A 27,195-nucleotide genomic window follows, 5' to 3' on the forward strand; every position below is an offset into this window, starting at 1 on the left:
GAAAATACAGGCCCCAAAGAAAAAACTCAATGCAAAAAAAAAGAAAAAGTGTGTGATTTGTTATATCTGACATACAATTCACTATGTCTGATCACTGAAACCTTTGATTTCCTCATTGCATGAACGTGAAACATAAAATTACCATCACTTTCTCATTTTTGGACTTATAGTCTGTCTATTTGCATTTCTGCATCATGAAAATCTAAACTGTGAGTTTGTATCTTAACATAAGAGCTCATTCCCTACATTCCCTACTTGGATGTAATGCAATTACTGTATTTAGGTGATACAATTTTTTAATCATTTTTATTTTTCTCTTTCAGATAAAATCCTCAGTGATGAGTCAGCCTGTAGATTCAGAAGGAAAAGCTTGCTTCATACTAGAAAGCATAAGTGGTCCAAAGTAAGTACATATTTAGCTCTATGAATTCAACTTGATCAACATGATGATAACCTGAAAAGCCAGTTCAACACATCATTTACTGAACACAAGCAACTTTTACTTTATTATTTCTACTTAAAAAAAATAAAAAATCATTAGTATTAAATATACATCAGGCTTTTGAGGCACATTTGTTCATCTCTTAATCTCATTGCTATACTGATCTCACTGATTTTCATTACAATCTATAAGGATTTCATCTTACTTTTTGGTCATATAAATAGCATTTGCACCAAATTGTTTTCTTCAGTTTTGGCCTTTTTTGGAAATTGAAGGTTTTTTTCCTTTGATTATGAGCTCCCTTTTCTTCTATATCAGTGTTCCGACTTTTGGGTTTGCGACCCACTGGTTGAGAAACAATATCCCATATGGTACTCTATGAGCCATAAAAGCCTGATGTATCAAAACTCAAAAAAAAAAAAAAAAAAAAAAAATGCACCACACATGCAAACTTTTTGTGTTTTTTTTTTTTACAGTTTGTCTAAAGGCTCAATAAACTATTCCATTTTATTTATTTATTTATTTATTTTTACATGCTATTTTAAATACTGCAAATGGTAAAAAATAAAATAAAAAATACACTGTTGTCCTTCTCTCTTTCACTGTCTCTCATTCTCTTTTTCTTTTATAGAGGGGAGCATCATTTAGATTTCAAGGGAAGTTTTGGCAGGAAAGATATTCCAGGGCCAGTAATAAAACTAAATGTGATTCCTGATCCCAACAAACCTGTTGAACTCTGCATTAGTTATGACAGCGCTGCCACCTTATGTGCAGGAGACGTCTTTCCAGGTGTGTGTGGATGCATTGTAAAGCCTTTATTGTAAAACTAGTATAGGGTACTATGTGAATCAAATTTTTCTACTGTCTAAAGTGTTTACAGTGGTTGTGATGCCTGAAGAGGGTGGGCCAGTGAGAAACATCTGCCCAGCAAACCTGTCAATGCTGCTCTGGAAAGGCATTGCATCAGAGTTCTGTCCACCCGCTGAAGTGAGTGACTCTGTTTTGTCTTTATTTTGACACTTTACTGAAACTATAAGGGTGAATTTAAAAAAAAAACTAATTCACAATATTTTTCATAACCCTCCAACGCTTTTTGAAAATTGGTCACACCTTGGCTGTTCGCGGGTTTTGACCAGGACATTAAGTTTGTAAAATTAGAAATTATACAATCAGATATATATATTTAGACATATTCTAATTGTTTTGTCATTGTTAAGTATCTTAATCATTTTGAAGTGTCATTTTTGCAATAATGCAATGCAGTATAACATCTGTAATAGTGTGTAAATCTTTTCCACTCTGGATGTTTTAATGACTATTTCATTCCTATGTAATTGCTGATACATAGATTTTATTCAGCACATATTTAAAAACAATTGCTCTGAGTTAAGAGACTTACCCATTAATTTCCTATGGTCGGTCAGTTTTGACAGTGAACCACAAAGGTCTGACTTTTTTTCTTTTTCTTTTGACCTTTTCTTTTTTTTAAATCACAAAATGTAACCTTTAAGTGAAGTAAAACAATTCATTATTAAATGTTTCTCTAATACACATTGGGCACTATAATGGCACCCTTTTATTCAATACTTTTTGCAACCTCATTTTGCCAAGATAACAGCTCTGAGTTTTCTCCTATAATGCCTAATGAGTTTGGAGAATACATGACAAGAGGTCAGAGACCATTCCTCCATACAGAATCTCTCTAGATCCTTCAGATTCAAAGTCCATGTTGATGCACTCTCCTCCTCAGTTTTCTATAGGATCCAGGTCAGAGGACTGGGATGCCCATGGAATTTTGTGTTTGTTTTGGATTATTGTCCTGATGGAAGATCCAACCACGGCCCATTATAAGATTTCTAGCAGATTATTTGTCTGTTGATTTGATAGAATCCATGATGCTATGAATCTGAACAAGATGTCCAGGACCTCCAGTAGAAACATAGAAATACAATGTTTATTTTGTGAAGCTCAACAATCTTTTGACCATATGTTTGTTCAAATTGCATATCTTAGTCACCAAGGTCTGAACCATTTAGATTGAGGAAACCATTTTTAAAAAGATGCTACATTATATTCAGTCAAATATACAAACTATATTAAATATACTATTATCAACATTGAAGTACTGTTTACATGCCTGACAGTATAAAGCCACTGGCATTTTTGATCAGGCATTATAGTTAGGATGCACTGAAATTTTGGCTTCCAAATAAACTACAACAGTTAAGTGTGTCAGCTGTGTGGACTAGGTTGACAATATTGATTACTTAATTTTTATCGATACTGATATGGATTCTTAAATATCAAGATTTATCTTTTAGTTCACTTTACTAAACATAGCATGCCTGCCATCCAATAATCGCAATAAGCTTTGTTACTTTTAATACTCTTAACTTTCAAATTTTGTTGGTTTTATCATCAAATTCAAACCGACTAAATTGTAATAGCATGCCTAGAAGGAGAATGCATCATAAGAAATGAGATTTTGAAAGTTTGAGTAAATCGAAGTGTTTTATGTTTTAACTTAGGCCTCTGCTCTGAAGTGTAGTAAACGCAAGGGCACTGAAAAGGACGAGTGCTTCTGCTTCAGGTAATATATACAACTGAGCACATTACATCTCAATAAAAGCCTGAAATAAGAACTTCAAAGTATTGTATGTCTTTTATTTCTTAAAAACATTGAAACCGGTTTGTTTTTAATCATTAGTAATAATATTTGAAAAACCTTTAGATAGACAGACATGATGGATGGATGATTGGAGAGATATAGATGATAGATAGAGTGACGGTGAGACGGATTGATACGATGGATGGATGGATGGATGGATAGATGGGTGGATGAGTGTATACAAAATTGTAAATTACATAATTTTTGTGTGTTTTTATTTCCTTTTTTTTTTTTTTTCAGGGATAAGCTGATTCCAGAACTTGCAGGAAAGTATGTCGTCCAATTTGTTCTGGCTTTCGACAAAACCAAACATCTTTGGAGCAAACAGGTGGGAACATAACATTTATTTCATCCAGTTTGTTGTAAATGCTACTTTGCTGTTTCTTGCTGTAGGATACTCATTTGTGTTTCTGTCTTAGATTGAACTAAACGTTGTTCCCAATAAAGCAATGAAATTAGCCCCTGAGACTCCACCTTCAACTCCTGTTGTCTCCAATAGTAACATTCGGGCCAATCGCACACTGGTGGACAGCTTGAAACTAAAGATCATGGTGAGTTTCAGTCTCTTCTAGAGCTAGTGTTTGCATGTGTTAACAGATGATGTTGAACTTCATGTGATGCCTAACACCACCTATTGCCTGTAGGAACCCAAAGCCCCTTGTTCCTTATTGCTTTCAAATCAAATGCAAATCTGAAAATTCTGACTTCTTAATGTGTTATGATTTTTTTTTTGCGTCATTTTTACTTTATTACTCCTTTATTCTGAGCATTCATGCAATGCATATCTGCAATTTATGTATTCTGGCATTTCTGTATTCTCAAATAATAACAATTAGATCCAAATAAATTAGGGATGTCCCGAGCTGACCTCAAGGACCAGTGTCAGGGCCGATTAAGTTTTTAAATTTTTTTTTTTTTACTTATCATCCTTTTCTGTAATGAATCAATTTTAACCTTTACACAAAACATCTTGCGAGTTCCAGTTTTCTTGCGCTTGATGTTTAAACTGACAGGACTTAAAAACTTTAACTCTATGATGATTAAACTTTGCAATCAATCCACGAATCACATGCGTTCCGAACCGGGGGGGCTGCTGGCACATATGGATCAACTACGATCCCTATACTTGACATCGCACATCATGCAATGTGATTATCGCGTACATCGCAATATTGATGCTAAAACTATATATTGTGCAGCCCTAATCTTATTTTCTCTATACTCTTTACATTCATTTAACACTTTTTAACTCATTTAAGTCTGTGCTTACAAGGATACTCGACAAAGCGGGAATTTTGACATAATTTCGTATGTTTTCGTTTTGTGTTTGAGAACTCAATGTGGCGCTACCGTGGTATTTGATGCCTTCTGTGCTTACCTTTCGGGTGTTTGTTCATAGACAGCTGCTTCACAGAGAACACTTCAGTACAGACTTGAGTTCTTTTTTTTTTGCGTCTTATTGCGTCAAATGGTTTAATAGCACTTTACTCTGTAGTAATTGTTATATTGGAATTAGTCCGTACTGATAAATGCCCCTTTTTTACATGTTACCCTCAAAGAATCTCTCTACACATCCCTGTATACATTGGATTGATTTTAATAACTTTTTTGTACTTGAAGTGTGCACAAAGCACTAGTAAGAAATAGTGGATCGGGACTAGGGTTGAACGATACATCGAATATTCATCGTCATCGCGATATGAACTCGCGCGATGAACACATCGCAACAGACAGCCTGACACGATGAATAACGCCTGGTTCAGATTACAAGATTTTTGTGTCTGTTACGATAGTCACGGTGTCAGATTACATGATTGTGACTCCTAAAATCTTGTCAGACTACACGTTGCTTTCCGACCAGTCATCGCGTGCCGTCACACGCACACATTCACTTGCGCGCGCACACACACACACACACACACACACACACACACACACACACACACACTCACTGTCCCTCGCTCACTCACTTGCGCACACACACACACACACACACACACACACACACTCTCACTGTCCCTCGCTCACTCACTCACCCACACTCTCGCTCACTCGCGCACACACTCACTGTCCCTCGCTCACTCACTCGCGCTAAATCGCGTAATCTGAACCAGGCAGGTAATAAACGTTTGACCTATCACGCAAATAACCTATTAAAGCACTAAGACATGGGAACAGTATAGCTAACATTCACATTTGAATATTTATCGCAAGTCATATCGTCATCGCAATATTAAACAATGTTATCGCACATCGCAGCTTTTCCTCATATCGTGCAGCCCTAATCGGGACTCTGTATTGGCAGATACTCAGTATTCAATGACTCGGATCGGATGGGGCACAAAAACTTGATCGGGACATCCCTAAAATGTGCAACAGGCCTACAATTGTGTGTTTTCTTCTTACTTTGCAGGACCAGTATGATAACGCTGCTGGTGAAGGTATAGATGGAAAAGTGGTGGTTACAGTTAATGGCACTGGAGACATGGTGGTTCCTTTGTTTGAGAATGGAGAAAAAAGTTTGTCATACAGCCTTACTAACGGGGAGACTCTCATTACTGTGAGTGTTTACTGTATATACTGTATTGAATTAGCTTTTTTATTTTATACAAATTTCGTTTTTTCAGTTCATTTCCATGGCAATATTTCAAAAGTTTGTTCTATGTTTTGTAAGCAAGTTTTTTTTTTTTTTTTTCAAAATGTATTTTCTTTTTTATTTTATTTCAGCTTTATTTTAATTAACTAAAACACTCAAAGTTTTCGGTAACCCTGTATCAATGGTGATAAATTCACAATTTGACTTGATTTAAGGAAAAAAAAACGAAAAAAAAAAAGAAAAAAAAAAATATATATAAGTATAAATATATATATATATATATATATATATATATATATATATATATATATATATATATATATATATATATATATATATATATATATATATATATATATATATATATGGTTAATTTTTGTTCAAAACATTTGGAAAGACTTTATTATTGTGATTTTATTGTAACATTTGATTTTTAAATACAGCAGGACAGATAAAGTCTTTTAATTTTATTTTGCATGTTATAGCTCACATCCTAAAGTGATAGACCCTTTTAAATAATGTTTGCACATACACACAAATTTACACTTATCAGATTTCTTCTTTTTCCTAAAACTGGTTATTAAAGCAGCCTAAAGATGATTATGGACATTCAAACTCTGGTTTGAAAGAAAAACCTATCCTGTTCACTGGTCATTGTTAGTAAATGGGTGTTATTGTTTGTGTCCTGTAGGATTTGGTTCTTTTGGAGAACAGTCCGGGTGAGGATGGAGCTGAGTACATTCTCCAGTTCCATCCTGAGTTTCAGCAGTCTAGCGTTACCATCACTCCATACAGCCTGCCTTTCAGATTCTGCAATGGTTAGTCAGCAGACAAAGAGCCCAATATTTGTTACATTACTAATGAATATGACAGTTAAGAGCTAGACATTATAATTGTAATATTTCTGTAACCGATCAAATTTAGTCCATATCATTAGCCTGGCTAACGTCAGACCTCTTTCTCATTGAGACGTGGTCTGGGAACCACGTTCATTTTCTCGTATTTGAGGCGTGGTTTACGAATGCCCAGAGCCGTTTATTGGGCAATACGAATGTCTATCAAATGCGCCTGTACGTAGCTCATAGCCAATCGTTTCAATTATACCAGATGACGTATGTAGAGCGGCAGAAATTCGACGAGGAAGAAGACGAAATAAACTTGCGCTCTTAACTACTTACTGTAGAACACTATCTAAGGCTGCATCGAAAGGTAACTTCGCGTCTGATGCCATGTTGGATCCATAGATATAAACAAACTGCTTCTGTGTGTCGCATAGACGTCGTCATCGTCTTGCTGCTCCCTCCCCGTTCTGTGATTGGTCCCCTCGCTGAGGCGAAAATCTGGTCCATGGTGTCCAGGCTGCCTAGCAGCGTGAATAAAATCGCGCTGCGCTCAAGGCAGCATGGGGAATCCCAGGCTACCATATCATAATAAAATCAATATTACATTTTTTTTTTATTATTATTATTATCTAAATCCATAATCAAAGAGTGCAACAGGTTTCTTACGACAAGTAACATTTCTGTTTAATATGTAGCTGTGTAGAATTATTATTAATATTATTGCACTGCTTTATGTGTAGAGTTGGATATAAAAGGAAGTATATCTATTTTTATTTGCATACATTCAGTATATTTGCTTATATTTGCTAATATTATATTATATTATATTATATTATATTATATTATATTATATTATATTATATTATATTATATTATATTATATTATATTATATACACACATATAGCAGGGGTGTCCAATCCTTCTCCTGGAGGGCCGCTGTCCTGCAGAGTTTAACGCCAACACCAATTAAACACCTGAACCCGATGATCAAGATCTTACTAGGCATACTAGAAACTTCCAGGCAGGAGTGTTGAGGCAAGCTCGAGCCAAACTCTGCAGGACAGTGGCCCTCCAGGAGCAGATTTGGACACCCCAGCTTTATTGTAAATCTCAACGTCTTGATCGTTTATCATTGCAAAATGTGAATTGTATAATTGTAGTTACAGTACCTGCTAAATGCGAAGGCAGAAAGATATAGGGGTTGCACGACTACTGATTTCTGCTAGTCGATTTCTTATCAAAACAATATTCGAGTTACTCGATTACTCGTGGTTCATGCGACTGTAAATGAAAAGACAAGAAATAGTTATTATCAATAAATTTTTATTAGCCCAATTCATAGCCTAATGCAACAATTACATATGTAAACTCTTAAAACATAATTATTATGAGTATGACATTACATATTTTAATTTTAATGTAACACAGAGTAGGCTAAAGCCAAATAAATAACCATTTTTGCCTTTCATTTCAGACGCAATGTTCGCTTTTAGGGGCGGTTCACATACAGTGCTATGCATAAGTTTAGACACCCATGCTAAAGTTGACTAAAAAGACGGAATAAAAAATCATCTTTTGGAAATTTAACTTAATGCCTTAATTAAAAAAATTAGGAAAAATCCAACCTTTAAGGACACCAATTTTCTTTGTGAATGAATAATGTATCATAAATAAATAAATGTTCTTCCTTAAAATACAGGGTGCATAAGTCTGGACACCCCTATGTTAAATTCCCATAGAGGCAGGCAGATTTTTATTTTTAAAGGCCAGTTACTTCATGGATCCAGGATACTATGCATCCTGATAAAGTTCCCTTGGCCTTTGGAATTAAAATAGCCCCACATCATCACATAGCCTTCACCATACCTAGAGATCGGCATGGAGTACTTTCCATAAGATCATCTCTCAAATCAAATCAAACCAGCTATTAGGCTAACTGAAATAAAACCATGCCAATCTCTAGGTATGGTGAAGGCTATGTGATGATGTGGGGCTATTTTAATTCCAGAGGCCAAGGGAACTTTATCAGGATGCATAGTATCCTGGATCCATGAAGTAACTGGCCTTTAAAAATAAAAATCTGCCTGCCTCTATGGGAATTTAACATAGGGGTGTCCAAACTTATGCACCCTGTATTTTAAGGAAGAATATTTATTTATTTACGATACATTATTCATTCACAAAGAAAATTGGTGTCCTTAAAGGTTGGATTTTTCCTAATTTTTTTAAATTAAGGCATTAAGTTCAGTTTCTAAAAGATGATTTTTTTATTCCTCTTTTTAGTCAACTTTAGTATGGGTGATGTGTTCTTTACATCTGATGTGTGGTGTCTGTTGGTGACGTTCCCCATTTTGAATTCATTTATGGTTAATGGGCGCTCGTAGACGATTGTTTCCGACAGCGCCGAATAGTGGTTGAAGTAGTCGATCTCTCGACTACTCACTAGTCTGTGCAAGCCCTAGAAGATAATATTAAGATTTTATAAACGCAAGCTTCATGATTTTCTGTAAAGCTGCTTTGAAACAATGTGTATTGTTAAAAGCGGTGTGCAAATAAATTGGACTTGAATTTCATACCAATGAGATTTTACTATGTGCTGTGCTACCCATTATGATGTGAAGTCTTGTTGGAGTGATTGGATTTACGAGTTGAACACCTGTAAATGCCACCATAAAGTCACAATTTTGGGAAACTACAACTGTTAAATTCTTACTACAAATTATATTTTGATCTATTCCAGATGCAGAATATCAGGAAGTCATTGCGAATCTCAGCAAGAAGAAAGATCACCTTTCCAAAACCGTTTTGATGTTCCGGGACTTCTTTGAGACCAATGAACAACTGAAATCTGAACTTGAGTGTAGGCAATTCATTCATTCATTCGTTCATTCATTCATTCATTCATTCATTCATTCATTCATGCTGTTATGCATTTATTTTATTCATATTCTCTTTTTTATATATATATATATATATATATATATATATATATATATATATATATATACACACACACACACACACACACACACACACACACACACACACACACACACACACACACACACACACACACACACACACACATATACATAAAAACACGTATATAAATATGTAAAAAATATATATACACACACATATATATACGTGTGTGTGTGTTTGTTTTTTAATGTATTAATGCATTTATTTATTCATTTATGCATTAATTAATTGATTTATTTTATTAATTCATTAATTTAGGATCAAGATCATGTGTGACTCTCATATATATATATATATAATTTATTAATTTTTTTTTTTTTTTTTTTACAGGTCAGGTGCGAGATGCATCCCACAAACTACATGAACTTAAACCAGAGCTTATGAAAAGTGGCTTAGACATCTCAGAACTAACCACTGTGAGTCTGGACATGCACACACATGAACACTAACATAAATACTGTTTCAATTTTGTTTGGTCTGTGTAGAAGCATGCATTTTATTCCAATCATCATAGATGATTTTTGTTTACGTATCTGTCTAGGTATCAGCAATAAACAATGTAATAAATGCCAAGAAAGCAATTTTGATCGAGATGGCGAATCAACCTAGACGGAAATGTAGCATTTCTGACCCTTTCAAAGGCAGTCCGCACGTTCTGGGAAAGGTATGTGTTTGATTTTTGTATCATGTGATCCCGTCACAAGTGCACATCCAGGAGTCAGCAGGGTGAAATGAGTCTTGGAAAAGTTTCATGCTTATTGAAACATCAACACTGGCCTGTTAACATATGTTAAGCATAATTATAACATAAAAAAATTAATTACGACGTACTAAGTCATTACTGACGTAAAAAGTTGAAATAAGACATAAGTCATAATTATAACAAAGTCAAAATTATGACAAAACATCAATCTGTATGTGGTGGAAATGAGCTTCCATACTTGTGTGTAGCAATGACACATTTTTCTCAAGCACTTTATTCCGTTGTCCGTTCTCTTGGTTACTGGCGATTATTCTCCATTTATTTATACACCTCTTCTTAATATGAGGGTTTTTATCTTATTTTCACTTAATAAATAAAATAATAAATGCTACCTTTTTTTATTTTTTTTTTATTTTTTTTATAGTTTTACAGTATCAAAACTGTGGTACAGGTGTCTCATAGCGGCATATACAATCATCCATCAACTGGTAGTTCAAGGAGGGGACCAAATATGCTAGAAATCATTAGACCTCCGATAGGAAAAAAGCAATTTGATTCAACCACATATTAACAGAAGAATAAATGTTCTCGCTAAGTAGGTCCTCTGAACAATTTTATGTCTCTCTTTCCAGTACAACTTGATCATGTCACAGCTCCAGAACACATGCATCACAGTAGCAGTATTTTAGACTTAGACTAGGGCAGGGGTGAACTTAGAATTTAGGCACAGATATGTTGTTCTGTTTTTTACGATTTGTGATTTTATTCAAATCTGAGGTGGGCTGTGTGTTGATGAAGGGCTGTAAAATGCACCACCAAGTCAAAAACTAACATCAGAAAATTTAGTTATAGAAAATAAGAAGTATTTTACTTTTATTAGCTACAAGTAATGGCTCGACGTGTTATACACTCACAACGGCTTCATTCTGCAGTGGAAAAGCAGAGGCTGACAATCACAAGAGCAAAAATGGGCAGAAATATTTGCGTGCTATCAAGGTATGAATTACGGGGAGTTTAATGAATCTTCATGTTTACTTAGAAATGATAGCAATTTCAATATCGAGTCACGAGCAAAACATAAAAAATATAATTAATTAAAAAGTTAATTTACAGGACTTTAACACCGGTTCGTCTCCATAAGATTTTTTTTCTAATGTTTCCCAATAAATCTGGCCCCAGACATTCATCCAAAAAAGTTGAGAGCCACTGGATCAACCTGTCAAAGACATTTTAGTTCATGTGATGATGTTTGTGTAATTATTTTGTAGGTAGCTCATCTGGCACAGGTGGAGGATGATGATGCAGCGAAGGTGATCTCTTGGCATATCCTTGGTGACATGGACTGTGTGGTTACTGAAACAACATCTGCTGCCAAGAAAATCTATGATGATACACAAGGACGACAACAAGTCTTACCCCTCGAGACCGTCTTCTGGAGACCAAATGACAGGTATGCATACATACAATACTGTACATTTTCAAATATCCAAATATTTCCAGATACTTAGTGTTTTTTAGTAGGGCTGAGAAGGAATTTTAATGCACTGACAAAAGTAATGATTATAAATGTGTTGGAAGGCACTATGGAGCTGAGAAGAGAGTAGACGTGTTTAAGAAAGGCTCCACGAAATAACCAATTTTTTTATTATAAAAATGAATGTGTTGGAAAAAACAGCTAGGAAACTGACTGAATATTTTAACAATTCATTAATAAACTTGAGTTTTCTGAGTAAATGTCGGCTGCAAAGATGAAGTTGACGATGCCGACTCGTCATCTCCACAGTATAGTGGATGTGCCTTTAGAGAGGAAGGCTCATTAAGTTAGGCATGAAGCAAGCGCAGTACTAATTTAGCTTCCACACTCCACACGAACACTCAGATATGTGCTAAATAATGGCACACATTTATCTAGGTTAAAGTTAATGTTTGAGCGAACGGCCATGTAAAGTTAATAATGTTAGGCTAATACTTGCATGCCTCAAATGATATGCCATATTTAAGGTTGATGAATGATAGGTGAACGTTTGGATTTCCTGCCCTACATAATTACCATATGGACCAGCTGTGTTAACGATCTGTCCGTCAAGGACTGCGTGGCTTCGCCAATTCCTGTGGAAGTTTTATTTCTGCGACTAACCGAACCGACTAACCGGCAACCCTAGTTTTGAATGATAGAAGTGATTCATTACATATACATTACTGGTCAAAAGTTTGGAATATTTATAAAATGCTGATTTGCTGCTCTGAAATTTAAACAACCAATGCTAGGGCTGGATTAACAATATCGATTTGCTTTTTGTATGCTTTTTTTTTTTTCATGTGTCTTAGGCAATTGCCTCACATCAGGAATGGCTCGTCTCTCTTCCGTCCAATTGGAAATCCTGTGTTTGTCAAAGATCTGCTAATTTTTCCTGAGCATGTAGAAAGCTGCAATAAAGGCAAGTCATTCACACTCACTGACAACAGCATACAACACAATGCTAGATTTAGAGTCAAAAATGAACTTTCCGTTCCTGCCAGATTCAGACATAAAATGGCAGATTATATGCGGCTGCTGATATATGAATGAATAAAAAATAACAGTTAAGTACCTTATGATTCTACAATAAAAGCAGTTAGTTTAAAAAAAAAACATAAAATGAATAAATACACCAATAAAAAACTGCACAATGTCTTTGATCCCCACTTTTACTTGAGTTTTTAATGTTGTTCTAAAGCCATATGACCTGTCTTTTTCAGAAAACAAAAGAAATTTTGAAAAATGCGCTGCTCATCCATTTAATGGCAGTGAATGATGACCTTCAAGCTTAAAAATAGAATGACAAAAAATAATGTCATGCAACTCATGCTGTATATGGCAAATGTTTTGAATGCACATTATAGGGTTTGTTCAGAAACGCACCGTAAAGTGTTATTTAGCAAAAATCTTGACCTTAGCCTCTGATCTCCTGTTTACAATTATGTAGAGTTTATGATTGCCGCAGTGTGCGGAAGAGAGCACAAAAAGTACACATGAGAAAATAAGATTAAAAAACACACAACACAAGCCCTATAAATTCTCCAGAAAGTATTTGTGTACTGTTATCTGTGTTGTGCCCTGGTTGATAGTTGACAGCCAGAATGACAGTTCACACGTGAACTAGTTATTAATAGTTGTTATAGGCTTTTTAACTCAATATATTGTTCTTTATTTACTTCTGTTAATAATTAAAATGATTTAATTCACAACTAATGTAATCATTTAAAACATAATTCTCTTATTTATAATCAATATTTTGGCATTTACTTGGCAACCAAAGTATGGTAACTGTCATACCCTGACACCCCTGCTGCACTTCCAAAACAATTCCATCTGTCTTATTTACTAACCAAAGCCCATTTTCACTCTCATTTAGTGCTCACTAGGTATTAATTTGGGATCCTGGTTATACTGATGAAAAATATCATGATGAATTTTCACTACAGGGATGCAAAACAGATTTTCCAGAAAATAACCCATGATTAACAAATTAATAGATTCATTCACATTTGAGGGAAAATAATGAGAGCATGAATGACCTGGTTGAATGGGTATTTGGAGTTTGAGAGCATGAATACGAGTTTGAGTATGAAAACATACTCTAACACCTCCCTCTCCCAGCATGCATTCTATTTGGTGTCTTAACTTAGTTTGTATAGTTTTGTATGCATGAACATTGCACTTTCTTAAATCTTTCCAGAATACTGCCATATTAATGTCATAGAATGATGTAATGGAATTTTCTTATTTGCAATCTTTCTTCACAGCTAAGTGTCTTGGCGTAGAGGCTATATTGGCAGTATCAAATGATCTAATGGTGTGCGCATGTGTGTGTATTGTGGATTGAGCAATCATATTTGCCTAAAATATTTGGCAGCCTGTAAATGTTGGCATGCATTATTTTTAAAACTTGTAAATATGATCAGGCAAACATAATCAAATAATGAAGCTATTGATGTGTTCTGACTCTTTTCAGTTTTTACAACCTTTCTTGGAGACACCATATTGATTGATGATTTGGATTCTGCTAATCACTATCGTCGGGGGGTAAGAGACTGAGTGTATGTGTTTGTGTTGAAGAATCTTCAAATATTTACCACAGTGTGTATAAACGTGAATATGTGGTAGGTGGTTCAAAATAAGATGCAGTGCCCCACGCTCCTAACGCGTCAAGGGGAGCGGATACGCAGCAACGGGAAGTTTGGTGGTGTGCAGAACAAGGCTCCACCCATCGAGAAACTTCGAGGGCAAGTCTTCGGAGCACCATTTCCCAAAGAGTACAACCATACATGCCTTCAGATAGGTAACTAACATACTTTCTCTTTTGGTGCAGTGGAAGAAATTAGATTTTGTTTTACTGTACTTAGTATATTTCTCACTCATATTGAACGTAACAGTTAACCAAAAACAAAAGTTGTGTTAATCATTATTGTATTGCTTCAGTATAATGTTGGAATGCATATATTATTCTTATGGTACTTAAGGCAAGACACTATAGGCAAAACCACAGTTTTTTCATTAACTGGTCAGTTTAGAGATTTGGGGCTATTTTGCTTCCATAATACATCTTATTTCAGACTAGTGGAAAGAAAATATCCGAAATGCATATTTAAAGGAATAGTTCACTTAAAAATGAAAATTCTGTCATCATTTACTCGCCCTCAAGTTGTTTGATGTGCTAAAATTTCCATAATTGATAAAGAGAGATATTCAAAATCCCCTGTGTGAAAACCTTTATCTCTAATATGACAAGAAAATGAAAATAATTATTCTATGTTCAGATTTTAGTTCTGGATTTTAATTTAATTAGATGATGCATACTTTACTCATTTAAACATAACATTTCAGAAAATCATAATAGCCTATTCACCTGTGGTGTCTTGTCATAAAAAATGCTAATGTGAGAGAAGATGATGTGTCTCCTCATATAAATGGATGAAAACTGTATGTAATCTCTGTCTCTTATATTTGAATGTTCATTTACAGAGTTATTACAGCAGTACAGTGGTGCAATGCAGAAGGCCTCTGATGTTCAGTGCGAATATAACAATCATTTTAAGTACCTGCAGAGTCCTCAGATGAAACAGAAACGACAAAAGCTCAAGCAGCAAGAGGAAGACTTAAGAGAACTTGAGCAAACCCTTGGTATGTGTTTTTACCATTGTAGATTGGTATTTCTCATGCACAGCATGCTTGTAATGCAGTACTGTATACTTAAGTATTGAGAGTTTTAGAGCTGTCACTTTTGTGAAAAAATCCTGTTCGATTTTTGAGACATAAGTGTTTATTGAATCGATTGTTAAATCGATTTTCCATGTCTAAAGACGTTTCCATTTTAAACGCCAAATATGGGCAAATCCACGGACAACTAACAGGCATTAGGACGAACGTAAAGAGGGCGCTTGAGACGCGCACAAGCAATATTCCTGTTGATTTATTGCCGTGAAGTTTCGAGCACAATGACAAACAGGAGTGCAACATTCTCGAAAAACAATAAGAAGAGTGGACTGCCATAACATCAATGAAAAACATTACTGCAGTCTTCAACATGCCTGTGTTTACAGTTAGAAATGTCAAACAAATTTCGCCTACGTAGGCGATTGTTGACCGTAGCCCGAATCTGTATCTGTATGTATGAGACTGTCTGAATACTGGCAGAATTCACATTTTTGTAGTAAAAAGAGACACATTATGCAGAAGTATAGTTTGCTGTTATGTGTGTTTGTCAGAGTTGCTGTGTGACGCGCGTTCGCTGCGGGCGTATCGTGACGAGCTGGACGCGCTCCGAGAAAAGACCATTAAAATCGATTCCCTATTTTCGTTTCCGAAACTTGTCTTGGTTGGTCCGATCGATTGTGCAATCGATTTTCGAACGTAAAGTGACAGCCCTAGAGAGTTTACATGAAGAAACTACAGCCTTAGTACAACAGTCTATTATTATATGAAATAATTTAATTCAGGTTTAAGAAAAAGTCTGACTCTGCAAACTTGGGGTTAAGTTTATTGGCCAATATCACAGTGATTTGGAAGGGGATCTCAACATTAGCCCAGACCCTTAACTGGATGTGGCTGGATGGACATTTCTACTTTTGTTGACTAGATAAGGCTGCAACATGCCAAAATGTAAAAACAAATGAAGGGATCTGAATACTTTACTGAACGCAAAACCAGACTTTTGATGATTTGCTTTTGTTTTTTTGTGTTGTATAAAATAGATTAAAAGTGTGAAAAATGTGTTGTTCATGTGTATTTTAGCATAAGGCTGCAAATTTCAAACTGAAAAAATTTAGGGGTCTGAATACTTTCTGAATGCAATGTATTTGTAAGTGTGTGAACTTTCAGCTAATTTGATGCTTTTTGTGCCTTAGCAATGGCAAAACATATTCCTTCAAATGGGGATAGGAATGATTCCTTTAACTTCTACGTACTCAATAATTTCTATAATTGGTGAATTCTGACAAATGTTGACTGAAATGTGTATGTATGTGTGTTTGCAGCCAGAACTCCTCAAAAAAGAGTGAAACGAAGCCTTGAGCCTGAAACGGCTGAGTCCTCAGTCCCTCCTAAACGGACCCGTCGCAAACCTTGCAAGCTGGGTAAATCAATGGTCATCTGAAGTGTTTGCTCTCCTGTTTCACACATGATGTGTTTGCAGTACTTTGTGGTGCAGAAGCTGCACGCTCATTGTGCTTTTTACATAAGATGCGTTTGCAGTGTGCAGTTGATCCACGGCTTCTATATAATGTTTTTTTCCTCGTGAAATACAATACACTATTTATTCCCTAAGAAACAAGGCGACATGAATGACACTAGTCTGAATCTGGAAGTGGAATTTTTTTAAAATTTATGACCTGCAGTATTTCTTTTACAAAAATTTGTCAAGAAAAAAGCATGGGAGGCAGTTTGCCTGGTTGGTAAGTTTTAATTTAAAAAGTTTGTGATACTACATTTTCACGTAAGAGAAGAACCATGTTTGAATGTTTTGCCACTTGCCTGAGCAACTTAATATATAAATCTATATAAAATTAATGAATGGAACATTTTAGGAATGGAGTTATTTTCTTTTAAAGAAATTGCTTTTTAAGGACTACAACAAATGGCTGGTTGGGACTACAACAAGCTTCTTCCCGTGTTAGTGACATCACAAACCCTAAAATTGAAATAAACCTCTCCCCTGGGAAAACGCAACACTGTTCTATCTTCATGGAGCGATTTATAGATTATCATGACAGAATATGCTAATCAATGACTTGAAGATAGTTAACTACACATCAGCTACAGTACAAAAAATCATCAACTATCCGTTCAGAAACGTCCTGTTGCATTCTACATGTCACATCTTCTTGAATCTCTCCATCTTTGTCCGAAAAGGCTAAAAGTGTGTGAGGTAATTGGAGCTGCTACCACACGCGATCTTGAATCTCCGCCCTCTGTGCCGGGAGCAGCAGCTAATTTGCATTTAAAGGGACACTCACAAAAACGGCACGTTGGGGTATTTTGAGCTAAAACTTAACACACACACTCAGGGGAAATTAGAGACTTATTTTACATGTTGTAAAAAGGGGCATTATAGGACCCCTTTAAATTCCTTCCACCCTTCACCATGTCATTTTCTGAATATATATGTTTATACACTGCCACCAAGCTATAAAGACTGCAGCCACAGTGGTCCTGGAAGCAAAAAAAAAAAAGGATTCAGAGGAGCCATGGAGAAGGAGTTTTGGTTGGCCTCAAAAAGGCCCACAAATGCCGAAATCGGAGGCAAATCCGTGCATTATCAAATCTGAGTTCTGAGAGAATTGACAATGCGTTGCTGATGCCCGTGAGATATTTGGCACGCTAAATAATCTGGACCTGTCTGTGATTCAAAATTCTGCTGTGGGAAATGTGTTCTGAATGAAAATTACATCGGCGATGACCTACAGCCAATAAGAAAGCAATACAGGGTAGCGGGAAGTTCGGGGAGGAGTTATAGACCAGAATATCAGAATTAATTAGCATACACAGTTTTACAATTATATCAAACAGAAAAATGTACAAACATTTATTTGACCAGCAGCACATTGCAAAATTATTTATTTACCTCCAACTCTCTGTGTAGAACACACAATCCTTGCTCCCTGCGTCTCCCCAACCATTTCCTCCTCAATAATCCTTTTTCCTTTTTCTCCTTTTCGCTGAAAATCAGCTCACAGACAATTTGGATCGCAATCATTTTGGTTGTGAAACCTAGTTTGCGGACCAGACAGAGTTGTTGGCGATTCTTCCTATTGTAAAGTCATGCAGTGTGTAACCTCCTGTCGACGTTGCAAGTTGGATCGTGCACACAGCAACTGAATGCTACCCCAGATAGTCTTGCAGTGTGAAAACAACAGTGATCTGATGACTTTGAAAAAGGTGCAATGTGAACTCAGCATAAGGGTAGGCAAAAACTGGACTAGAAAGTGGACTAGATTTGTTCTGAGATACTGAATGACCTGGATGTGGTCAGGTTGTCTTGGCTGACATGCCTGTTTAACATTGCATGGGAATCATGGACAGCACCTGGCTATTGGCAGATGGGTGTGGTGGTTCCCATATTTATTTAAAAAATTGGACTGGAGGGTGTTCCAATTATCAAGAGATCACACTTCTCAGCCTACCAAGGGTAGGAAAACCTATGCCAGAATACTGGAAAGAAGAATCCGTCCAGTTGTCAAACCTCGCCTGGAGGAGTAACAAATCAGATTCCCTCCTGTATGTGAAACAGTGGACTAGCTTTTTACCCTGGCAAACATCCTGGAGTGGGCATGGGAGTTTGCTTATCTAGACTACATGTGTTTTGTGGATTTGAAAAAGGCTTATGACAATGTTCCTAGGGGTGTTTTGTTTTGTGTGGGACACTATTGGTTTATGGGGTACCAGGACACTATTAGTTTATGGGGTACCAGGACACTATTAGTTTATGGGGTACCGGTGCCGCTTATGCATGTCATTCCAGTCCCTATACAACCAGTGCAAGAGCTGTATCAACATTCTCGGTAGAAAGTTAAGCATGTTCCCAGTGAGTGTTGGACTCCACCATGGCTGTCCCTTGTCTGTGATATTCCAGGTGTAGGTGTTCTGGGCAAGTCCATCTAGCAAGAGACCCAGAGGCAGATTTAGAATGTGCTGGAGGGATTATATATCTCGGCTGGCTTGGGAACTCCTTGGGATCCTTCAGGGGGAGCTGGGGGAAGTTGCCAGGGAAAAGGGCATGTGGGGGGTACTTAGCCTGCTGACACCACAACCCAGTCCTGGAAGTGGCAGGGGAATGGAAGAATGATACAAGAAGTGATTCAATTAGGCTGTGTTTATTCTCTTTGTAAGATTTTCCACAGATACATTTTTTTTTTTTTTTTTTTTTACAACAAAGCAAAGCTATTTACAATTCAAAAAGTCCTGTAGATTCAACATTGTTTTATGGTAGTTGGTAGTAAGTAGTATAGTAGGTTGGTAGTAAGTCTTAGACCATGTGGTCTTGCCTGGACACTCGCCCTTCAGGGGAGCTGAAAATGTGCAAAGCATCTTTCGCACATCATACTGTAGGCCTCTTTGCATCACATGTGGTAGGACTCTTCCTCTTTCTTTCTTCCATCTCATCCAGACACTTTTGGTTCTCAGAAGGATTTAGGATGTTATTGTGATTATAGGATGCATACTGCAGTGACCACAGAGACAGCATTCAGTACTCAACAACACTCTCCATCTGGATGGTTGAATGCCAAAGGTCCACTCGACAACCATCTTTGCCCAAGACAGTCTATGATCAAAAATGTCATCTCTATTGTGGAATTTAAATATATATACACTACCGGTCAAAAGTTTTAGATCGGTAAGATTTTTTATGTTTTTAAAAGAAATATCTTCTGCTCACCAATGCTGCATTTATTTGATTAAAAATACAAACAAAAACAGTAATATTGTGAAATATTATTACAATTTTAAACAGGTGTTTTCTATGTGAATATATAGTAAAGTGTAATTTATTCCTGTTATCAAAGCTGAATTTTCAGCATCATTTATCCAGTCTTCAGTGTCGCATGATCCTTCAGAAATCATTCTAATATGATGATTTGATGCTCAAGAAACATTTATGATTATTATCAACGTTGAAAACAGTTTTTTACATTTTTATTTCATGATGCTATGATGAATAGAAAGTTTCATCTGAGGAATAAATTACGTTTTAAAATATATTAAAATAGAAAACAGTCAGTTTAAATTGTCATAATATTTCACAATATTACTTTTTTTTATTGTTTTTTTTATCAAATAAATGCAGCCTTGGTGAGCAGAAGAGACTTCTTTTAAAAACATAAAAAAAAACGTACAGATCTAAAACTTTTGACCAGTAGTGTATGTATGTTGTATATATATAGAGAGAGAGAGAGAGAGACCGACCACTGGACATGAGAACGACTCCATGATGTGGAACCAGAATTATGCCATTTAAGTTGACCATACAGTCCCCTTACTGTTGTAAAGAAGCATGCAACACTAACACCAGAAGGTCAAATATCTTCTACTCCCACACCACCTCCATTCCTCCATTATCTGCACAAATAGCAGATACCCCCATCAAACATCCCAGAGCGCCGGCACTAATGTCTAAAGGTTGACAGAGACAGAAAAGGAGCAGAGTTATATCACCAAGTCCAGCAGACAAACAGCTACTATAACCCACGCCACAACCGCAACTTAACCACGTGTACCGGGACGAGACGATGGGATTTACTATTTTGCCCTCAGTTTAGTGCCTAAAGTTAATAGGCTTAGGAACCAGAACTGGGCACACATTTATATCCTCAGTTACCTTCAGATCTGGAGTTAGCGGATACAAATCAGCGACATCAAGCCACACGCACCCAGCCCCCATAAACAACAGGATTTCTGGCATTCCACCCCATCAGCTCCTCCCATGAAGTCCAGAGCCATCATCCTCATCATCTAACACCTCCTCTAACTATATCCTACCATCAGCATTGATCAGAACAGGATTCCTCTCCTGCGCAGCGCTAATTACTATAGTTTTACATGGTTCTATAACACTAAATACTATTAATTTATTGTTAATTCATTTTTGGTCCCTTTTTTTTTTTTTTTTTTTTTTTTTTTTTTGTGTATTTAGGTACTATTGTCGCAAAAAAAGGGGTTAAAAAAACACATCCACACTGCTATAATGTAAATATGTGCTGCATGCTCTCCTCTCAAAAACAAAATAAAAACACAAAAATGTCAGCAGTGAGAAAATGGCAGTTGAGAAAGCATCTGATCATAGTGATGTGGATATCAAGTCATGTCACATTTATTTATATAGCACTTTATACAATGGATTGTTTAAGGCAAGCAGCTTTACAGTTTTAAACATGGGGAAAAAAAAGTCAGTATCACTTTCAATAAGAATTAGAGCTTAATTCTATACTACAATGCAGCTCTCCAGTGTGTTCAGGTTTTTACTTCTGTCTAAACTTGACCTTGACTGAACAGAAGAAATTAATCAAAGATTTCTATGTCAAAGAAGGCGGAGCTTCAGAGCCACACCTACTTATTATGTAATTATCATGGGCAAATTGTAGTTTGAAGGGGTTTACCAGCCAAACTTTTCCACAAAGTTTGCTTTGTCAAGTTGTTTCTAACTCCAACCGAATTTCGTTTTGACCCAATTTTCTTTTTATTGTTTCAGAAGCCGAAATAAATTAGTTACTGCAAACTCTTCTTGTGTGAAAGCACAATGGTTGCTTCCGTACCTCATGTACTACAAACGAATTGTGTGAAATTGGTGTAATATTTATTTATTTTTTTGTCTTGTCTGTTGCTTTTTCACTGAAGTTAATAGTTTGTTGTTGTTTTCCCCCTGCAGATTCATGATGCAACGAGCTGACAGCTGAAGCAATGCTTTTTGAGTTTATTCAGAGTATCAAAGATTGTTTAGTGTTCTTTGTAAATCCTTTTTTTTTTTACTTTACACTCTTTACACATTGTTTTAAATTCAGGATTTAAGCAGAAAGCAAAAAAATGTTAATATATTTTGTATCATTCTTTGAGAAAAAAAAAAGATTTTTCAGTAACATCAGGTCCTGTCATCCTTTTTTTATTCAACAGACCTTCCAGCAATCACACTTTTACTAAAGCCATCTCTTTCCTGTGACTGTAAAGCCCAATGTATACTTTGGTTTTTGCACACACACACACACACACACACAGTGTACACTAGCATTTCAATGTATGCTCTATTTAATTTAAATTATTATTTTTTTGACATGGACATTACAATTATATTGGACGAACCATATGTATTTGCTTGGGTGTTTTAGCACACATGCTAATTTTCAACACCTGTCCACGGGAGGCTTTTAGAAAGAAAATACAATAATAATACTGATAACAAAAGTAATAATAACAATACTAACAAAAAAGGATAAAGAAATTATGCCATTTGATTACAGATGCAAAAAAATAAATAAAAATAACATATTCAAATTATTTACATACATAAGTTATAAAGCAAAAGCTGGACATCATAATCAGAAAATATCTTCATGCGAGCGCTGTTGTTTTGTTTTTAGCCATTGTTTAAATCCTCTGTTAAAAGCATTGCTGTCGGTCTCTAGTTTTAAATTAGTAGGTAAAGCATTCCAGAGTTTTGGCCCCTTTGCAGAGAAAGCAGACTGACCAAAAGAGGTCTTGTACTTTGGGACAAGACAGTCACCTCTGATAGTGGCTCGTGTGTTCGCCCTGTGAGAACTTTGACGCCTACTGACTAATTTAGAAAACAGTGGAGAAACATGATTATTTAGACATTTAAAAAACAGTTTGAGATAATTAAAATCAATAAAACTGTCAAAGCCAGTTTTTTTTTTATTTTTTTTATTATTAATCCGGTCCATAATTTTTATTGCCTGTTTGTAAATTTGAGAAAATAGGTTTTAATTTAGTTGGACAGGCTTGTGACCATGATGTGACGCAATATGTTAGATGTGAAAATATCATTGCATGCATGTATAGTTTTGCAGAGTGACATGAAAAATCCCGAAAACAATTTATGTTTGGTTTGACCTTCTTGCAGATGTACTTGAGATGATTATCAAATTTGAAATTTTTATCCAGAATAATCCCAAGGTACTTCATTCACTGCTTCTATTACTTCGTTTTCGATCTGCACCTCAAATATATACAGGCCTATTTCATGGAGAAACGCATGGAAACTGTTTTCTTAACATTAAGAGATAAATGAGATAACTCGAGCCATTTAGAGATATTCTGTAATGCCTTTTGTCAAGTTGTCAGGTTGTTTTAGTGGAAACCTGGACCACAGTGTCATTAGCATACATCTGACAGTTGACAACCAGACAGCATTTTGATAGGTCATTTATGTACCTAGATAATTGTCAACAAGAAAAAGAAGATTCTTCAGTTCATTGTAGAAATTTACATCGTGACATGGAGGATTATAAAGCACAACTATGTTAAATTTCATGTTTGGAGAAAGAATTACATTCAATCCCAAGCACTCCATGTTCACGTTCAATTCAAGTTCTAAACATTTAAAATGCTCCCTACTATAAATTAAAACACCCCCTCCCCTTCCTTTGGCCCTATCTCTCCTATAGCAAGTAAATTCTGGTATGTTAATTAAGTCAGTAGGAACATTATGATTCAACCAAGTCTCAGATATCCACAAAAAAAATCCAAATTTAATAAGCAAATTCTGTATCTGGCCTATTTTTGGCAATATGCTACTTATATGTCCTCCCAATATTCCTTTGGGTTTAGTTTCAGAGTTCCAGATGATTCTAGCATGATTAACAGTTTGAAAGAGTCTTGACTTCCTCTGTTTCAACATTGCGTGATTTATTGCAAGTCTTTTGGCTGTCACGGTAGGCTACTCTGTCTTTGTTGACTTTCGTCCGCTATCACTGACGGGCCACCACAAAAACGACAGTTTATAGCTGGTATACTACATGGATCAATATGAGGCACAGAACTCACCCTAGTGTCCATGCCAGTGGTCCCAGACTGATCAAACACTACTGCCGCTGTTGCTACTCCTGCTAGACACTCTGAGCCCGGAGTTTGTAACCTTAACCGCTGTTCGAGTCCATCCTGTTCTCCCAGAGCTCCTGTGGATTCCCAGCCATGTCTATAATGTCTATAGAGTGTTGTAGGGATGATGAGTTCTTATAGGCCAACCCAGCATTGGGTTGGTTCCCTTGGTAAAAAAAACAATAGGATTTTTTATTGGCTTCTGTAGCTTTTTCTATTGGCTTTGATCAACAGACGTTTGATTCTCAAAGAAGCTAAATGTAGGCTTTACTGCAGTCGCATGACTCTTCCGACAACTCTTTCAGTATTTATAAAACATTTTCCCTGGAAGCATGAGTTAGGCCTAGTACAATATTAAGAGCCCCGCAATCACAAACACAATGAGGCTGTGAAAGTGAACCAGTAAGTAGACGAGTTTACTTGTTCAGTGTGATGTTTAATGTCCCCGACAACATCTTTAGTCCCATTTAGCCACTTATTAGCAACTGCCTTATTCTGTACTAGTAAAAGTGGACTGATGCTGTGTCAGAATATGCCTACTTCCATACTATATGTGACCATGGACCACAAAACCAGTCACATGGGTAAAGAAACATTTAAATTGAGATTTATACATCATCTGAAAGCTGAATAAAAACAACTATTTGAAAATCTGAGGGTGCAAAAAAACTGAAACATTGAGAAAATCGCCTTTAAAAATTGTCCAATTATGTTCGCGATTGTGCTTTATTCACTCACAAAAATAAATGTTTTGTATATTTACGGTAGGAAATGTACAAAATATGTACATGGAACATGATCTTTACTTTTTTTGGCATAAAAGAAAAATCTATAATTTTGACTCATACAATGTATTTTTGGCTATTGCCACAAATATACCCGTGCTACTTGTGACTGTTTTTGCGATCCAGGGTCACATATGACCTACTACTTCAGGTGAGATTCTGAAATGTGCTTTCGATGGACACTTTACTATCCCACGGGAGAGGGTTTGTGAATGGAAGTGAAGCAACGCAACTGATGCCATAGGTCACATGACAATGACAAAATGGCGGATGTAGTATGTCTGAATTTCATGCATATAGTACACACATTTATAATAGGTAGAACATTTTTAATAGTCGCAAAGTACAAACCACATTTGAATTAAACCTACAATACAGTATGCAATTTTGGACGCAGTATACAAACAGTACCTCACGAAAGTGAGTACAACCCTAACATTTCAGTAAACATTTTAGTATATCTTCTCAAGGGACAACACTATAGAAATAAAAATTGGATATATTTTAGAGTAGTCAGTGTGCTGCTTGTATAGCAATATTTACTGTCCTCTAAAAATAACTCAACATACAGCCATTATTGTCAAAATAGCTGGCAACAAAAGTGAGTACACCCTGAGTGATAAAAGCTGTACGTCGTTTAACCATGCAAAGCCACATGTCCTATTCATCATGTTCATGTTTTTGTCTGCTTGACAGGACCATACAAATTTGTGTATCTTGTATTAGAGCAGTTAAAATTTGTGCTTTGAGTACAATTCTCTCATACTGACCGCCGGATGTTCAATATGGCACCTCATGGCAAAGAACTCTCTAAGGATTTGAGAATTAGACTTGTTGCTCTCCACAAAGTTGACCTAGGCTATAAGAAGATTGGTAACACCCTGAAACTGAGTTACAGTACAGGCCAGGGTCATACAGAGGTTTTCCAAGACGAGTTCCACTTGGAACAGGCCTCGCGAGGGTCGATCAAAGAAGTTGAGTCCTCAGAAGCTGTCTTCAAAAAACAGACGCATGATCGTGCCAGCATTGCTCCAGAGGTTACAGAAGCGGAAGGTCAGCTTGTCAGTGCTCAGACCATACACTGCACACTGCAACAATTCGGTTTACATGACCGTCGTCCCAGAAGGACGCCTATCTGAAGCTGGCTCACAAGACAGCCGGCAAACACTTTTCTGAAAGCAACCTGTCCAAGAGCATGAACCACTGGAACCATGTCCTGTGGTCTGATGAGACTAAGATGAACTTGTTTGGCTCAGATGGTGTCCAGAATGTGTGGCGACGCCCTGGTAAGGAGTACCAAGAAGACTGTGTCTTGCCTAAAGTCAAGCATGGTGGTGGTAGCATCATGGTCTGGGGCTGCATGAGTGCTGCTGGTACTGGAGAGCTGCGCTTCATTGAGGGAAACATGGATTCCAACATGTACTACGACATTCAGAAGCAGAACATGATGCCCTCGGCATGATAACGACCCCAAACACACCGCCAAGATGACAACTGCCTTGCTGAGGAAGGTGATGGAGTGGCCAAGTATTTCTCCAGACCTGAACCCTATTGAGCACCTGTGGGGAATCCTCAAGCGGAAAGTGGAGAAGTGCCACGTGTCTAACATCCAGCGCCTTCATGATGTCATTATGGAGGAGTGGAAGAGGATCCCAGCAACAACCTGTGCAGCTCTGGTGAACTCCATGCCTAGGAGGATTAAGGCAGTGCTAGATAACAATGGTGCTCACACAAAATATTGACACTTTCGACATAGTGTTCACTTAGAGTGCACTCACTTTTGTTGCCAGCTATTTTGACAATAATGGCTGTATGTTGAGTTATTTTCAGAGGACAGTAAATATTGCTATACAAGCAGCACACTGACTACTCTAAAATCTATCCAAGTTTCATTTCTATATTGTCCCTTGAGAAGATACTAAAATGTGTGTTGAAATGTGAGGGGTGCTCACTTTTGTGAGATACTGTGTGTGTGTGTGTGTGTGTGTGTGTGTGTGTGTGTGTTTGTATATGTGTGTGTATATATATATATATATATATATATATATATATATATATATATATATATATATATATATATATATATATATATA

General features: G+C 36.4%; 1 protein-coding gene across 1 annotated transcript in view; it reads left to right on the forward strand.

The window, feature by feature from the left end:
• smchd1 (structural maintenance of chromosomes flexible hinge domain containing 1) overlaps positions 1 to 23,122 on the forward strand; it is a 55,653-nt gene extending 32,531 nt beyond the window's left edge. The window contains exons 32-49 of the mRNA XM_081393853.1: positions 324 to 403; positions 1,074 to 1,231; positions 1,314 to 1,429; positions 2,971 to 3,032; positions 3,351 to 3,438; positions 3,530 to 3,661; positions 5,524 to 5,670; positions 6,398 to 6,524; positions 9,290 to 9,409; positions 9,862 to 9,947; positions 10,073 to 10,195; positions 11,503 to 11,684; positions 12,563 to 12,672; positions 14,230 to 14,300; positions 14,382 to 14,556; positions 15,240 to 15,398; positions 16,751 to 16,849; positions 22,135 to 23,122. Of these exons, the coding sequence (XP_081249979.1) occupies positions 324 to 403; positions 1,074 to 1,231; positions 1,314 to 1,429; positions 2,971 to 3,032; positions 3,351 to 3,438; positions 3,530 to 3,661; positions 5,524 to 5,670; positions 6,398 to 6,524; positions 9,290 to 9,409; positions 9,862 to 9,947; positions 10,073 to 10,195; positions 11,503 to 11,684; positions 12,563 to 12,672; positions 14,230 to 14,300; positions 14,382 to 14,556; positions 15,240 to 15,398; positions 16,751 to 16,849; positions 22,135 to 22,142 (2,043 nt within the window). The 3' untranslated portion in view covers positions 22,143 to 23,122. The remainder of the gene's footprint in view (positions 1 to 323; positions 404 to 1,073; positions 1,232 to 1,313; positions 1,430 to 2,970; positions 3,033 to 3,350; positions 3,439 to 3,529; positions 3,662 to 5,523; positions 5,671 to 6,397; positions 6,525 to 9,289; positions 9,410 to 9,861; positions 9,948 to 10,072; positions 10,196 to 11,502; positions 11,685 to 12,562; positions 12,673 to 14,229; positions 14,301 to 14,381; positions 14,557 to 15,239; positions 15,399 to 16,750; positions 16,850 to 22,134) is intronic.
• Positions 23,123 to 27,195: the final 4,073 nt, after the last annotated feature.

Source organism: Scardinius erythrophthalmus, assembly GCF_964197995.2.
Source record: "Scardinius erythrophthalmus genome assembly, chromosome: 2".
Classification (NCBI taxonomy): Eukaryota; Metazoa; Chordata; class Actinopteri; order Cypriniformes; family Leuciscidae; genus Scardinius; species Scardinius erythrophthalmus.